The sequence below is a fragment of the Pinus tabuliformis genome, chromosome X (assembly GCF_031772625.1).
Source record: "Pinus tabuliformis cultivar Carrire ecotype Pingquan chromosome X, CPIR1, whole genome shotgun sequence".
In the NCBI taxonomy this organism is placed as follows: Eukaryota; Viridiplantae; Streptophyta; class Pinopsida; order Pinales; family Pinaceae; genus Pinus; species Pinus tabuliformis.
In genome coordinates, this window is record NC_142308.1 from 497,051,968 (window position 1) to 497,068,621 (window position 16,654).

Below are 16,654 nucleotides of genomic sequence, written 5' to 3' on the forward strand. Positions count from 1 at the left end.
AGTTAAGCTCAGGAGGAGTTGCACAACGGAACAGTGGAAGCACGAGAACCATTGAAATAAACGAAACCACAGTGAAACATTGAAGAATGGCATATAACCCAAATAAAGAGATGAATGAAGAAATGAAGTGTTAGTGTACAGGAGCCGTTGGATCTGGAAGAAGGGAGGAAGTTGTGTCGCATTGCAACATATTATAGCGGTGGGTAAACCCCGGCCGCAAGCGAGTTGCGATTGCGAAATGTGATCTTATTATTAACCGTTGGATCGGGTGCTCAGATCAACGGTGGAGGACTGCTATTAAATCTCGCATCGCAATATTCCAAAGGGAGGACTTAACCTTGAGCCACAAGTCTTGCAACATGTGAAATGCGATGGGCGATTGCGATTTCCGATGCGATCGGAGATTTGATTGTGTTGCAAGTATTCCATAGTAGATGTGCCATGACCCTTAACCCTTGCAATATGTGACATTGCGATGAGCATTTGCGATATGCGATATAGAACGGAGTTGAGAAGGTAATGGACTCGGGTTTATTGTAGTTTGGAATCCAATGTGTTATCACATATCAGATGCGATGGAGGAAGTCATGTGTTAGTGTGACCCGCGAAGAATTGTGATTGCGATCGCGATAAAGGAAGCCTCGAGAAATGTGCTAAGTAATGAAGGAACACGCAAAGGTATGTTTACACATGGTTTATGCGGATTCTATTATAAAAGGTTTATAATAGTATTAAAGCGCCGATAGCTGATTTGTGGGTTAAGCCTGTGTATGACCCAAAGTTAATAAAGGTTTATGGGGTTTAGTTATATGTGCGGGCATTAAGATTAATGAAGGTTTAATGAAAGCTTAATGATAGTGGATGTATAAAGAGTGCTGATATTAAAGATTAATAAAAAGATTATAAGAGTCATTAAGTCCTGATGATGAAAGGATTGATCTGTGGTTAGTTTGATAAATCATTCCACTGAGTTTTAATAAAAGGGGCCTTAACCATTATCTAATGAAGATTTGACCCGGTAAGTCATATTAATTCCTGGGGCAAAATGGTTTATGCATTTCAATATGCATACTGTGGGTAAAAGCAGGGTTTTCCTGCGTCACCTTCATGAGAAACAAGTGTCGTATATGTTTATATTCTGGCATATTGGAATATAATCTATGACTATATAATCTCCTCTCCTCCTTGTTGAGCTTAGAGGCTCATTTTACAACCCAGTCTGAAGGTGATGTCTAAGTATGTCTGTCCCTCTTAAAATAAAAATAAAATATTCTCTAAATAGAAAAGTAATGTAAAATATGCTATGCATATCTAATTAGTTGTCCATATAACCTAATATAATTTCATGTAAAGTAATATATTCGAGTAAGATGTTTAAACTTTATACTTTTCAAAAATATTTTAACACGATATTAACTTCATATATATCTATATATAAAAAAATGTTAAAAGAAAATATTTTAATGTCATATAGAATAAAATATCCCATCCGAGTTATAAGTAAAATATTTTAATATGAATTAATATTGACATATATTTTAAAATATATTAATAATTAAAAAACAATTTAATGTGAACTGATAAAATGACTCAATACACATGTTATGTAATCTCTATAACATTCAAAAATACAATTTAAACAAAAAAAAATTACACAATGTTTTTTGCATTCTAAAATAAGTTTGCACCTAAAGAAATTTGATCCTTCTCAGCTCATGTTAGATCTGTGATTAAGATGGATCTATGCTGATGTGTTATCACATGTTGATTCCCAAGATTGGCTAGTGACTATGTATAAGTCCCAACATAGCATGATCCTTATGCCAATGGGGGAAACCACAAGGGAGTGATGTCTCCTACTAACAAAATGGTTTATTGGTTATGGGGTGATTATGCTTGCTTACTCGACCCTTCCCTCATTTATGGAATGTGGTGTGTGGATGTGTGTGTGTAAAACAAAAGTTATATGCACCTAGCTTGTGGTGTCTTCAAGTAGCTTCTATGACTGTAAAATATCCTATCCTGCTTGTGTGTCATCCCACATTGATTGTCAGTGTTGGTTTACAATAGAATATAAGTCCCAACATAGCATGATCATATATTCTATCCTCCTTGTGTGTTATCCCACATTGGTTGTTAGTGTTGGTTTACAATAGCTTATGTCCCAGGATAACATGATCATTATATAAAAGACAACATGAAAAATGGAGTGTTGTCTCCTACTAGCATAATGGTTGATTGTTTGCATGGTGATTATACTTGCTTGCTTGATGTTCCATCCTCCTTCATGTGATGTGGTGTGGGTGTGCGTGTGAAACAAGAGCTAGATATGCATATCTAGTGGTATCTTGGAATGATTTCTATGACTATAGCCATCCCTCTTCTCCTTGTGTGTTATCCATTGTTAGCTGTGGGTCTTGGTTCATGACAACATATAAGTACCATCATAGCATGACCCTAATGCCAATGGGGATAGCCCTAGAGAGTGATATTTCCTACTAAGATAATGATTAATTGGTTGTAGGGTGATTATGCTTGTTTTCTCTATGTTCCAACCCTCCTACTATTTTGGAATGCATTGTGTGTTTTTGTGTGAAAGAAGAGTTGAATATATATATCTTGTGGCGTCTTGGAATAAATTCTATGACTATATAATCTCCTCTCCTCCTTCTGTATTATCCCACATCAGTTTCGAGGGGCAATTCATGATGAAATTTAAGTCTTAAATAACATGATCTTTATGACAATGGGGATAGCCACAAGGGAAGGGTGTCTCCTATTAACATAATGGTTCATAGGTTGTGGGGTGATTATGTTTGTTTGTTCCATGCACCAACCCCACTCCTCTCTAGAATTTGATGTGTGGGTGTGAAACAAGTGTTGGATACACTTATCTCATGGTCTCTTGGAATAACTTTATGGTTATAAAAATTCCTCTCTTTGTGTATATCCCACACTGGTTGTGAGGGTTGGTTCATTGCAACATATAAGTCCCAACATTGCATGATTGTGTTGAGAGGCACTCTACAACCCAGAGATTTCTCACGTAATAATCCAAATAGAAACAACGATTTAATGTTGACCACAATAAAATAATTCAATTTTCACTTAATTTTACACCAACTTTATATAGAGATAAAATAATTGAAAGTAAAAAGAAAATCATTTTTTTTTTTTATGAGGGAGATATGTAATTTCTTCACTACTTAATATGGTGTTGACAGAAAATAATATTATTGATATTACATGATATGTAACCCATTCAATGTTTAGTTTACATGTAATATATAAAACAAAATATATTAATAAAAAAATATTTTACTATCATTTTCGAATATGAGAGGGCATGTATTCACCTTTTAATGTGGATAAAGGGAATCATAAATAAAATATTTCAATATCAATATATATATATATATATATATTCCCAGGAAAAAAATGGTAATTTTATTAATGAAAACAAAATTATATGTTGCATATGTTGTGGCGCATTACATCAACAAGTCCATGACTGCTGATCAAAGGTTCATATAAAAACAAACTAATATACAGATGAAGAGAAAAGTCATGTTTTTCTCCCTTTCTTTTTTCTCTACCTTGCGCCACTCCCCTTGTGATGACGATGAAGAAACAAGAGCAAGCTGATTGCCAACATCAGGTCTTGCATTGTCCTTGTCTGGATCTCAGGTGTTTGAAGTATGTAGGCATTTGATCAATATATATATATATATATACTATAAAACAAGTTAAAATAAAAAAGATTCTAAAAGTTAACATTTTATTAGTGTTGCTCAAAACTAGTATATATCCATTTTAACTCCAAATCTACCAATATGCTAGAGGAATCAAATCTCTTGAGGTACAACTCTTTCAAGTTTTTGCACCTAGAAAATGGTTTACATCTTGAGATATTTGATCGCTCTCGATGCTTGGTAGATCTAGAGATAAGATGGATTTATGATGGTCCTTATGCTGATAGAGACAACCACAAGAGAGTGGTGTCTCCTACTAAAATACTAGTTGATTCGTTGTAGGGTGATTATGCTTGTTTGCTCGACATTCTAGCCCTCCTTCTCTTTGGAACATGATGTGTGCATATGCACACGTGTGTGCGTGTGTGTGTGAAATAAGAGTCAGATACACCTACCTTGTGGTGCCTTGGAATAGCTTCTATAATTATGAAATCTTTCTTCTTATGTGTGATTTTACATTGATTGCAAGGGTTGGCTCACAACAATATATATGTCTCAACATAGCATGATCCTTATGCCAATGGGGGTACCCACAAAGAAGCAATGTCTCTAATTGACATAATGATTGATTAGTTGTAGGGTGATTATGCTCTCTTTCTTGGCTTTCCTTTCTCCTATGTGAGATGTGCGAGATGTGTTGGTCTCTATGTTTGTGAAATAAAAGTCAAATATGCCTATCTTATGGCATCTTGGAACAACTCCTACAACTATAAAATCTTCCCTACTTCTTCTTTGTTATCTGACATTGGTTGTAAGGGTTGGTCCATGACAACTTGTAAGTACCAACCTACCATGATCTATATGCCAACAGGGACAACCACAAAGGAGTTGTGCCTCCTACTCACATAATGGCTGATTAGTCATGAGGTGATTATGCTTACTTGCTTGGCATTCCCCTCATCTTCAAGGGACATTGTTTATGGGTATGTGTGCATGTGAAACAAGAGTTGGATACAATAATCTCCTGGCATATTGGAATAGTTTCTATGATTGTAGAATGTCCTCTCCTCCTTATGAGTTATCCCACATTGTTTATGAGGCTTGGTTGGTAATAATATATCAGTCATAACAAGTACTATGATCCTTACAATAATGGTTGTAACCTCAATGAAGTGGTGTCTTCTACTAACATAATGGTTAATTGGTTGCAGTGTGATTATGTTTTCTTGTTTAAATCTCTCCTCTTTGTGGGATGTGTTATCATAGAATGTGTATGTGAAACAAGAATCAATTACTCCTATCTTGCAGTTATTGAAACAACTTCTACGATTATGAATTCTCCTGTTCTCCTTATATGTTATCCCACATTGGTTGCTAGGGTTGGTTATTGCTTGTGTATAAGTTCCAACATACCATGATCCTTATGCCAACGGGTGCAACCATAGGGGAGTGGTGTCTCCTACTAACATAATTGTCAAATGGATGCAAGTTGATTATGCTTTCTTGCTTAACCCTTCCCTCCTCCTCTATTGGATGTGGTGTGTGGATTGTGTGTGTGAAAAGATACACCTATTTTGTGGTGTCTTGGAATAACTTCCATGATTATAAAATGTTCTCTCCTCCTCCCATGTTATCCCACATTAGTCACGAGGTTGGTTTATAACAACATATAAGTCTTAGCATAGAATGATCCTTATGCCAATTAGGTAAACCACAAGGGAGTGGTGCCTTCTTCTAACATAAAGGTTGATTGATTTTTTGGGTGATTATGCTTGCTTTCTCGATGTTCCCCTTGTCCTCTATGGGATGTGTTGTGTGTGAAACAAGAGTAAGATACACTTATCTTATGGCAACTGGGAATACAGTTTATGATTATAACCTCTTCCTTGTGTGTTATCCCACATTGGTTGCAAGGGATGTGTGAAATTTCCTTAATTGCAGCTACTAGAAATTATTTTTCTATCTAACGTAGATTATTTGTCGTTAGAAATTAATTACGACAAATAATGAATAAAATAACTACTACGATTTTCACCAATAATAACAGGAACTGAGAAAATAATGCGCACACATAAAATTTTGACACTGATATTTTTGGACAATATTCCCTGGAAAAACCCGAGTTATGTAGATGAGGGTTTATATTATTAATAAATCTTCAACAAATTGAGAATTACAACAACTGTTTGCCTCTTACTATCAAAGCTTTGACAAATATATTTCTTCACTCCTACTGGCAAAATTGAATTAGAAATACAATATTTCCTTCTGCAAAACAACTTGGCCCACTTTGTATAATTCACAGCTCCTCCAACAACTCGCACTGGAAGACTGGAAATGCACACAACCTTCTCTAGAATTTGCTTAGCCTTTGAAAAAATTGTTCCGACAAATATACTGCCTCCAACAACACACTAAAGGCACTTGCACCTCCTTCGGCAACTGGAAATCGAACTATAGCTTCAACAATTTGTACTAGCTGAATTAGCCTCCCTCTTGGAAAATAATTCGTCCTCCTTCATTCTCTCGAAATTTCGGAATCTTTGTGAAGAATTTCTCCAGAAATCCTCTCCTCAATTTCCTGTTGAAACCCTACTGTTGGTGTCCTCCACGCTATCATTGTGCCCTTGCTGTCATTGCGATCCTGTGTCTCGAATGCGTTCTCTAAGTACCCCATCGATTTGCTCTTATAATCTCTAATTAACGAATCAATGGCTATGATTTAATTCCAATCAATGGCTAAGATCATCTTGACCGCTTCTCATGAATTTTCTAGAAGTCACTAGAGCAAAATCGATTTTGTCTCAATTAATTTGATTTAATTAACCACTTTTCCTAAGTTAGACTTGGGAAAATAATTAAAAACTGGCTAATTAATCTAATTAAGACATTTTCCTTAGAAACTTTTTCTGGGTCTTGGAGATAATTATCCTCTTGTGTTCCTTAGCCTTGTAGACACCAATAGAGACCATACCACTTTTCAAAGCTACAAAAACTAACATGATGGTCTACAACAACATATATGTCCTGACATATCATGGTCCTTATGTTAGATAGTCATAAGGGAGTGGTATCTCCTACTAGCTTAAATGGTGATTAGTTGTAGGGTGATTACACTTGCTTACTTGACCTTCCCCTCGCCTTTTGTGGACATGGTATATAAGGGTGGGTGTGTTCATAAGAGTTAGACACAACTATCTTGTGGCATCATGTAATAGCTTCTCACTATAAATCAACTCCCTTCCTTTTGTGTTACCCCTCATTTATTGTGAGGTCTGGTCTATGACTGCATATAAGTCGCAACATGGTTTGGTCTTTATGAAAATGGGGGAAGGTATAAGGGAGTGATATCTTGTACTAACATAATGGTTTATTGGTTATGAGGTGATTTACATTGGCTCACTTGACATTCCCCTCCTATGTTAGATGTGGTGTGCAATAATGAAACAAGAGTTGGATGCACCTATTTTATGGTGTCTTGAAGTAGCTTTTATGCGTACAAAATCTACTCTCCTCCTTTTGTGTTATCCCACATTAGTTGTGAGGATGGTTTGCGGTAGTGTATGAGTCCCAACATAGCATGATCCTTATGCAAATGGGGGAAGCCACAAGGGGGCAGTGTTTGTTACTAACATAACGATTGATTGGTTGTGGGGTAATTACATTTACTTGCTTGACATTCCCCTCTTCCTCTATGCCACATGGTGTGTGTGAAATAAGTGCCAAATATGCCTTTCTTATGGCAACTTGGAATAGCCTATATGACTATAAGATCTCCTATCCTTCTTATGTGTTATCCCACATTAGTTACAAGGGTTGATCCACAACCTAAAATATAGAATGATCCTTATGTTGGGAAACCATGAGGGAATGGTGTCTCCTGCTAACCTTTATGTTGGGAAACCATGAGGGAATGGTCTCCTACTAACTTAAGGGTCGATTAGTTGCAAGGTGAGCATGCTAACCTTTATGTTGGGAAACCATGAGGGAATGGTCTCCTACTAACTTAAGGGTCGATTAGTTGCAAGGTGAGCATGCTTGCTTACCTGGCCTTCCTTCCTCTCTGATATGTGGTGGTGTATGGGTGTGTGTGTATTTGAAACAAATGGGTGTGTGTGTATTTGAAACAAATGGGTGTGTGTATTTGAAACAAGAGTTAGGTTACAACTATCTTGTGGCATCTTGGAATATTTTTTTTTGAATGTAGAATCTCCTATCCTTCCTTTGTGTTATCCCTCATTCGCTGTGAGGTTTAGTATGCCATAACATATAAGTCCTATCATAACATCATCCTTATGCTAGTGAGGGCAAGCACAAGTGAGTCATGTCTCCTACTAACATAATAGTTAATTGGTTATGATAATACTTGCTTGCTCAATACTCATCATGTCTTCCTATATAAAATGGAATATGTGGGTGTAGAGAGAGACACACAGAAGCTAAATAATCCTATATTATAATATCTTGGAATAACTTTTAACATAATAATAAAATAGTTATATTGTAATTAAAATCAATAATAATAAAAAATACGCTTATCTTATAAAATCTAAAAATAACTTCTAAAACTATAAAATATCCCCCTTTCCCTCTTTTAAATCACTTATAACATGTACAAACACTTACTTTATAACCATAAAAAAAACATACAAAGCTATAAAATATTCCCATTTCCCATCGAGAAGAAAACATCATATCCAACTACACAATTAATATTTAAAACGTTAAAAATCAGCGAACCTTACACTCATTCATTTATATGTTTCCACTGCACAAGCCCTTTTCTATTTCAAAATAATTTTTAATCAAGCTGCTTTGCTCTAGACAATCGAATTAGCGTTCTCACACTCACCCTCGTGACTTTTTTAATTCTTAATTTCCATGATATCTTCCTTATTATAAAGATGCGGATAACGCTACGCTGGGAGAGTTTTGCCTCATTTGTTCACCATTTTCGAGAGAAAATATTGAAATTTCTCTCTTAAAAGCGAAACCATCTTAATACTATAATTATCACGTGTTAGTGCGTATTTATATTGAATATATTAAATCCAGGCTCTCAATAATAAAAATAGATCGCTATCAGCCTTTTGTAAAGCAAAAGTTTACATCGGAGTTTCAAATTTAGAAGAAAATGCCAATCTTCATATCTGGCCCCTTTTCCAGCCAGCAAGCACAGATCACGTGAGCCCACGCCTATGACAATAATTCTAATGAGTTCCGTTAAGATGGAAACCTTGATCAGAAGGTTCATATGCATAACGTATCAATTGTATATTTTATACGAACATCCCCACTATTTTCCAATGGTGGCAAATGATACCAAATGAAAATCTAGATATGGTAAACGCGTCGGAAACTCTGAAACGTGAGCCAAGGGGAGGGTTTGCTTTTACCAAATCTGTTTTTTTATATAATTAAAGATTTGAAATATCAATAAATAATATAAAAATAAAATAATTAACACATATTATTTTATTTTTAAAAATTCTAAGTCACAAATGCTTATTTTTATCCCTACTGCTCTTTAATAAATGGACGGCTTAAGATTAGATCACGGTAACTCGAGGGTTAAGAATGGATCCACTCCCCTCATGTGCGCTTCGCTCGAAGAAATTATAAACAGAAATCTGCGTGCCAATTTACACACAGCTATCGACTGTTTAACTGCCGTTCGTCCCTACTTCCACAAAATCTTGTGCACCGCGGGATCTTTAATGAAGGGTTGGAACCGGCTCTGGGTCGTCGCCTTTTGATTTATTCCCTTAAGTTAGATATGCGCGTACCACATAAACCCTTCCAGCAAAACGTGGATTTCTTTCAAAATTGTTCTGAATTTATAGCGTAGTGAGCATTATTGGGTGGGTGCTATTTTCATGGCCGTGTTAACCTTGTTCGACACTGCGGCGCAGAGAAGGGGAAGTTGGCATATCTGCGATTCCGCATGGTAATTGATGAAGGATCGCATTATCAGAAAGAAAGTGGTTCGTGTATTGTCGGTTGCGCCGTGATTTTGCGATTCGGACGACGGTTCTGGAGTTAAATATGGCCTAGGTTCCATACTTATTTCACATTCTATTCTTCTCCCAATCGTAGAGCTTGGAAACTGAGGTTGGCTTCGGATTTGGAGGTCAAATTTGCTTCTTCAATGTACTTCGAACAACTTTACATTCGCGTAGGAAACGTAAGGAATCGAAGATGTAGAGAGGAAAATTTGAGGCGTTTGCAGAGCGAAAATTCAGGTGAGTTTTGCGGGTAATTATTCGGTCTTCTGTATTTTATGTGTTCGCTTTTTTTGATTACGGACCCTTTGTTGTCGCTTTTGGTTAAAAGCGCTTATTGAAAACCTCTACATGTTTTGACCGCGAATCTCTACAGTTTTAAAGGTTGCCCGAATCAGAGAGAAAAAAACCTGTAAAAACAGCTTGGTTTCGCACAAATTTATTTGAAGTCCATAGGATTGCGGAATTTTCGTGCCGTCCGTTAAAGCTTTCGGTTATTTTTTAAATGAAAGTCCAGTTGTTTTCTTTGTTTCCGTTGTTTCATTACCAAGATGCCTTATATATGTCTGGAAGCAGAGTTGGGAAGGGTGGCTGTCAAATTCTGGATTAATGTGTTTCAATTATACCCCATTTCTTTGCCAGCATAGGCTCAATGCCGATTGTTTCGATTCACTGGCGTCCAGAAACATTCGTTTAAGCACAATTGTAGGTTCTTTGCTATGGATCACTTGATTTATTCCTTAAATCTGTTTTGACTGTAAACTGGTACATTATCTGGTCGCCTCTACCTTTGACGACGATACTGCATCTATCATTGAAATTTCTACATGAATACATCAGGAGTTCATTGTTTTCTATTTTTTCAATTTCCCATCAAACCCAGTTCCAAGAGTTCGAGTTTAACAATTTATTACTCGAATCTTCCTTCTCTCTCCTGTGCGTTTTAACTGTTGTATTTTTCTATCCTCAAACAAACCAACCCGTGTTTTTGTCTAATATCATATGTTTATAGATCGGAGTCCCCATTTTTACCAAATTATGCATCAAAATCTTTATTCGAATGTTTTTTGGACTCAATTTACTTATACCTAGCCTGGTTTTAATCAACGCGTTTGTCCGTTGCCCCTGGTTTCAGAGAGTGTTGCTACTAGATTTGACTATTTTATTCAATTGTTCTTCTTCGAGACGCCATAAAAGCTTTAACTGGAAACACGTTATAGTGAATTTCATGGAGTCCGTTGCCCCTCGTTTCATACAGTGCTGCTACTAGATTTGACTATGTTATTGAATTTTTCTTCTTCGAGATCCCATAGAAGTTTTAACTGGAAGCATGTTACAGTCAGTTTCGGCGAGAACCATACACGTTCAAGTTTTCTTCGGCTTCGCGGGCTCAATAGAGGAACTTTTAAAACCGCATGTAGACTTGAAACGCGACGATGTCTTATTCAAGTCCCGTCTGAGTATTTGCCTTTTATATTTTCTCACCTTAATTATAATCTTGTTTGTTACTTTGCGGAGTGTTTCTTAATTCAAGTCCAACCTAAGTTTTTGCGCATATATATTTCCACCTTAAGCTAGTGTGTTGTTTTGAGGGTCTTTCTTTTTTCCCCTCTTTTGTCATAGTTTTTCTTTTTTAATATATATTCTCACCTTACTTGTAATGTTTTGTTGGTTACTGTGGCCTCCCTTCACATTTCAACTAATTAACTACACTACACTGTGCTTATGGGAGTAACTAACACTGTTTTTAGTTTGTTTTCCACGAGTGTGAATTACATATTTTTTTATATTACATTCATTTTATTATTCAAGAGTAGTATTTTGTTAATATTTTGTTTTACACGAGTCTAAAAAACATACTTATTCAGCTTAAGAGGCTCCATAGAGGAATTTTTTAAAACGGTTATTATAACATTTTAAACACGACGATGTCTGGTTCAAGTTCAATCTTAGTTTTACTCTATAGAGTTTGTTGTCAATTTCACCTTACCTTTTAAGATTCGTTGCTTAATCTGCAAAGCTTTTTTGGAATTTTAATCACATACAAATCATTTTTCTCGTAGGCTGCACGTGCCTCTCCTCATTTTGAACCAATTGCCTACAACACAGGGCATCCATGATTATCCTTGCGGGTGGTACTAATTGTTTGCTTGATATTCCTTTCATTTTATTATTCAGCATCGGTAATTTGTTTTAATGTTTTGTTTTACCACACGCCTAAAAATACGTACTTTTCTTACTCTTCCGTCTTCATCCTGCATGTAAATGACCATATATTGTCCACTGCCATACAGAGAACATGTAAATTTTGTTTTGCGTAGCAATTAGTGTATCCTTGCAATTGTTGGAGCATGCGTCTGTATATTAACTTTGTACAGCAATTCTGAAAGCATGTGCGATTCCAATTACTTCTGGGCAACTTGTTTGATCCAAATTCAATTCAATCCAAATTTACATTTTGCCTGCAAAGCTTGCACAGAACTTCCGCTAATTATGAATTTCTTCTTCAGTGGATATCATTGATTGTAGCTTACAGGAAGTCCTGGGCTTTATTCGTCAGCGTTCCTACGGATTCATCGGAGCACTATTTGTTTCCGCGATACCGTTGTGCTGTACCCTTCTAAAAGTTTCACTGTTCTCCATGCTTCCCCTCTTGAATTTTTTGTTCATTGTAAGCTCCTACTGTCATTCGATCATTATTTATTTTAACTATATGTCAACTGTTATCTCTTAATTAATGGGAACAATATGTGTTCTAAGCTTGTGGAAAAATGTCCTTACGGGTGGAATTAACTCTTGTTAACGCACTAATCAAAGGGCCAATTTATTATGGAGTTTCAAGATTCTTTTTTCACCAGCGTAGAACATATATTGTTTTCTATGGGGCGTTTACCTCTATGAATTTATGACTTCAAGTTGTTAAGCTGTTAGACGTATTACAGGACACATTTTCCACAGCAAAACAAGTACCCAATTCTTCTGCGTTAGGAATAGTCTACCCTTGAAATTCTTGGAGCGTGCACATGGATATCATCTTAACTTTGTCAGTCGCTATTCTTAGAGGTTACCTGATTTCAAATTTCTTCTCTACAGAACTCTTTAATCCAACCCGAGTTTACTATATTGCATGAAATGTTTTCCTCTAATTAATGGATTTCAGCTTCAGTGGATATTGAGTAAAGTTGTCTGGAAAATCCGCGTGGAACTTCCCCTGATTATTGAATTCTAACTTCAATGGATGTGGATTACTGTAGCTTACATGGTAGTTGGAGTTGGCTCAGTGGATGTGAAGCCCGGGCTGTTAGTGCTAGCATTCCTATGGATTCCTTCCACGATACTTGTACGCTCTCTAAAATGCTCACTGCTCTCCATGATTTGCCTCATAATTTGTTGTTCTATCACAAAGCTCCTAATATCATTAACCGTTTTTAGTACAGCTATATGTTAAGTACATGGTTGGCTTCTGAAATGTGTCCCTTTTGGGTTTTCTTTAATAGTAAAATAGTCCTTTCGGATGATAACCGTGACTTTGGGAAACAGCTCTTCGAAAGGATCTTCCGATTGATTTCTCATTTTCACCTTTTTCATAGATTAACTTCGAACATCTGCACTCAATTCATAAAACTGCAAAATTGCTAATAAACCTAAGTCACTGACATGGCAGCGACATATTAAGGGCAGAAGCAGTTAGTCTAGGTGCTTGAGTCCTTACTGTTCACAACCCTTAATCACTTTATCATTTTTCTAATAAAATACATAAAACAGCAATAAATAATGCGACAGAATACTCTCTTCTGCTAGATGATTATTTGAATCAGGAAAATTCAGTTCCTCAATAGGTGGATTGTCAATGCTCTTCAATAGGTGGATTGTCAATGCTCTTAAATGTTGAAAGTCATGATTTTATGCCATATGGTGACTGAATGGCATACTGCATAAACTGAAACCGAGAAATGATGCTTTTGTACAATAGAGAGGATCCTATAGATGTTAGGAAGACGAAGAGTTACGTACACACTGATCTGGTAGCACATGGATAAGGACTGGAGGCACTTAAGAGTATGGAAGAGAACAGAATTTGTATCGATGATTGATCCTTTAAACTGATGTTGACAACTCTTGCTTGTGCGATATGTGGGGATAAGGGACTCTTCTAATAATAATGGAACCTGAGATCAGATGGAATGATGGAATATTAGAATGATAGTCATATGAGATTGGATCTTTAGGCCAAAGATATATCAAAAGCGGGAACACAGCCATGCAGACAGCAAGTGTATCAGCTTTGAGACCTCGTTTGCTGTTCAGCAGTCCCCTTGCTTTCAAAGCAGAGAGGTTGACAGTGATGATGGAAACCCTGAAACAGAAAGTGAGGGCTATTAAGCAAAGCAATCTGCAAACCAGGTCCCTTTATCTATTTGAGTCCCGTGGGCTTGTCGTCGTCAGGTTCATATGCTTCCTTCACGTTTCCGTGACTCTATACATAAGCCATGGAAAACAAACCAAAGGCTCTATATGTGGTGCCGACGAACATTCTTTTCATCAAGTTCAATTTCACGAGATACTCTAGTCCCATTAAAAGTAAAAGAATAAAGTATAAAAGAGTTAAAGTTATAGATTTAGAGATTGGAAACCTAAAAGTTTGGCTGAAGCAGCTGTTGCCGGTCACAACCGCAGAGAACTAGCAGGAACATGGTCTGGTCCTAGACCATGATTTTCGGATTTCCAAGCTATCTGCTGCACCGATGTAATGACTTTAGCCTGTTTAGCATGTGGGTCAAGTTTTTTCAAAGAGCTAAAACACCTGGAACTGCAGTAGGAGACTTGCATCACCTATAACAGTTTGACGTAGGTAATATAGTTTGGGCCAGATCTGACAAGAGAAATGGCCCTTCCGGGCTTGCTAAAGTTATCGATTCTGTGCAAGACGCTCCAGATTCAGTGCTAATTGTTTCTGTTCCTGCCTTTGTGTGATGCTTTTTAGCCCACTATCTTCAAAGATGAAAGAGAGCGTATGCTGTTCTGAAGGAATGCATTGGTCGATTGTTGCAGTTGGCTCTGTTGAATAATGGAGGCATACTTGGGCAGCTGGCCAAACTATTTTTCTGCCATTTTATTGTGGGTGATGTGACAGACGATCTACATGGACTCCAAATGTTGGGCTTCATCCATTGGAAGTATGGTGCTCTTTTGTGTTTTGCAAATTGCAAATCTGCGCCAATTCGTCTAGTCCTGGAAGCAGAAGAGGCAACCTGGTTGCTATCCAGACTTGGTCTCTTTCCTTCATCATTTTTATACTTGCCTTCCCAATCTTCTATTCAAGTTTCGCTGCTGCGGCTGCGTCAAAACTATTTTCCATTGCCAATTCAATTCAACCATATTATTATGATGGTATGAAACTTGATGATCTTGTGTGCCCCGTCTTACTAAGTTGGCACGGTTGTCACTTAGAATTATTGACAGAGTTGCAGTTTCAGAATTAATCCCGAGAAAGAACATGTTTCATAAAGATGAAGTAACTCACAAAATTGCTGGAAGGTGACTCGAAGGACAGGCTGGTAGCTCTCGGCGTTCGCTTGTAGCCATAACGTTTAGAGGCGCGCGACTTTCCCCACTGTGGCTGCAGCCATGAGCTTCTACCTTAACTACATTTTCTGTCTCCGGGGGAGGAGCAATGCGTGTAAGCATGAAACGCGTGCACGTAGAAGGAAAACCAAAGTCACGAAGAAAGGTCGAAGTCAAGGGCGAAATAGTTTAAAGTGCCAATGATACAGGAGCTCCACGTTCTCCAACGCTTTGCAGACTCCATTGAGTCAGCGGTCAATAGTCCCGCAAAAACCAATACGTGGCAGTTTTTTTGATCTGTTTGTCTCAATTGCGCATAGAATTAGTTGACAGGTTTTAGGAATTCCATTGAACACTGCAATGCCGCCTTGGTGACCGTAAGTGAAAAATTGGAGGCCAGCCAGCAGTGAAGATGTGCTGAGGAGCGCTTACAAAAGATTATGGTTACAGGAGATATCTATGCCATAGGGCTTTGTGGCTTGGTTCGGTGAGGAACGGATGTTTAGGTTTGATAGGAGCCTTAACATGCATGTGGGCAAGAGTTTAACACCCATGTTACATGGGACCCCTTGCACAACAAAAATCGAGGCGGGACCGTTGGTAGCATCCTTCAAAATTCTCCTTGTTTGTTTTATTTTTATACAGTATATTGTATTTATATTAAAAAAATACATTTAAAATTTTAAACTAATTGTAAAAGATATAAAAAAAAAAATTGTGTATATTCATAAATTAAAATGTCAATTATTTAAAATTTTAATTTTATCAAATACATGTAAATTTTTGACTTTTTAAATTCATATAATAAAAAGTAGACTATTAATTTATGGAATGAAATAGGTTATTTAGCAATTATTAACCAACATGATAAATAGTTATGTTTACAACCTAAGTCACCGGATTTGTCCTAAACCCCCTACGAATCCCGAATCCAGCGAATCTGACACGATTCGGTCCGGATTCGTGTCCAAATCACATGACACGTCGAATCCGAGGTCGTGTTGCGATTTTCAAAAGCGTGTCGCGATTTTGGGACATGTGTCCGGTTTCCAGGACTCGCTAAGCTCAGTGCGAGAATGAAAAGGGCGTGTTTGCTCATTAATATTTTCATTTGGCAAGTGATTTGTGCTGTTGGCAAGTGATTTGTGTTGTTGCAGCAAGGAGTAGAGCATTCAACAAGGAAAATCGACCACCAGTCCACCAGGTAAGTTCTAATCTCACTGTTCAAACTTCAGTGTTTATAGTTTACGTTGAGTAGCTCCATTACCAGTCAAGCCCTTTGACAATCCTCAATCTCCATCTACAAGGGCCTCAACTTACTTGGATAACGAAACTACTCCAATCACACTATTATTCAACGGTCAACCACTCCAATCGCAGCAAAGAAGGGTTATA

At 37.1% G+C, this 16,654-nt stretch overlaps 1 protein-coding gene across 5 annotated transcripts in view; it reads left to right on the forward strand.

Annotated features, from left to right (window-relative positions):
• Positions 1–16,654, forward strand: part of LOC149140852 (histone-lysine N-methyltransferase ATX5-like) — a 114,571-nt gene that overhangs the window by 14,188 nt on the left and 83,729 nt on the right. Inside the window, exon 1 of one of the 5 annotated variants that reach the window (XM_089446934.1) lies at positions 9,260–9,934. The exons of 2 other annotated variants lie outside the window; for them this stretch is intronic. In XM_089446934.1, the coding sequence (XP_089303060.1) occupies positions 9,841–9,934 (94 nt within the window). In that variant the 5' untranslated portion in view covers positions 9,260–9,840. Of the gene's footprint in view, positions 1–9,259; positions 9,935–12,959; positions 13,035–16,654 lie in introns of those variants that run through there. 2 more of the 5 variants (XM_089446930.1, XM_089446931.1) reach the window with 2 other exon arrangements.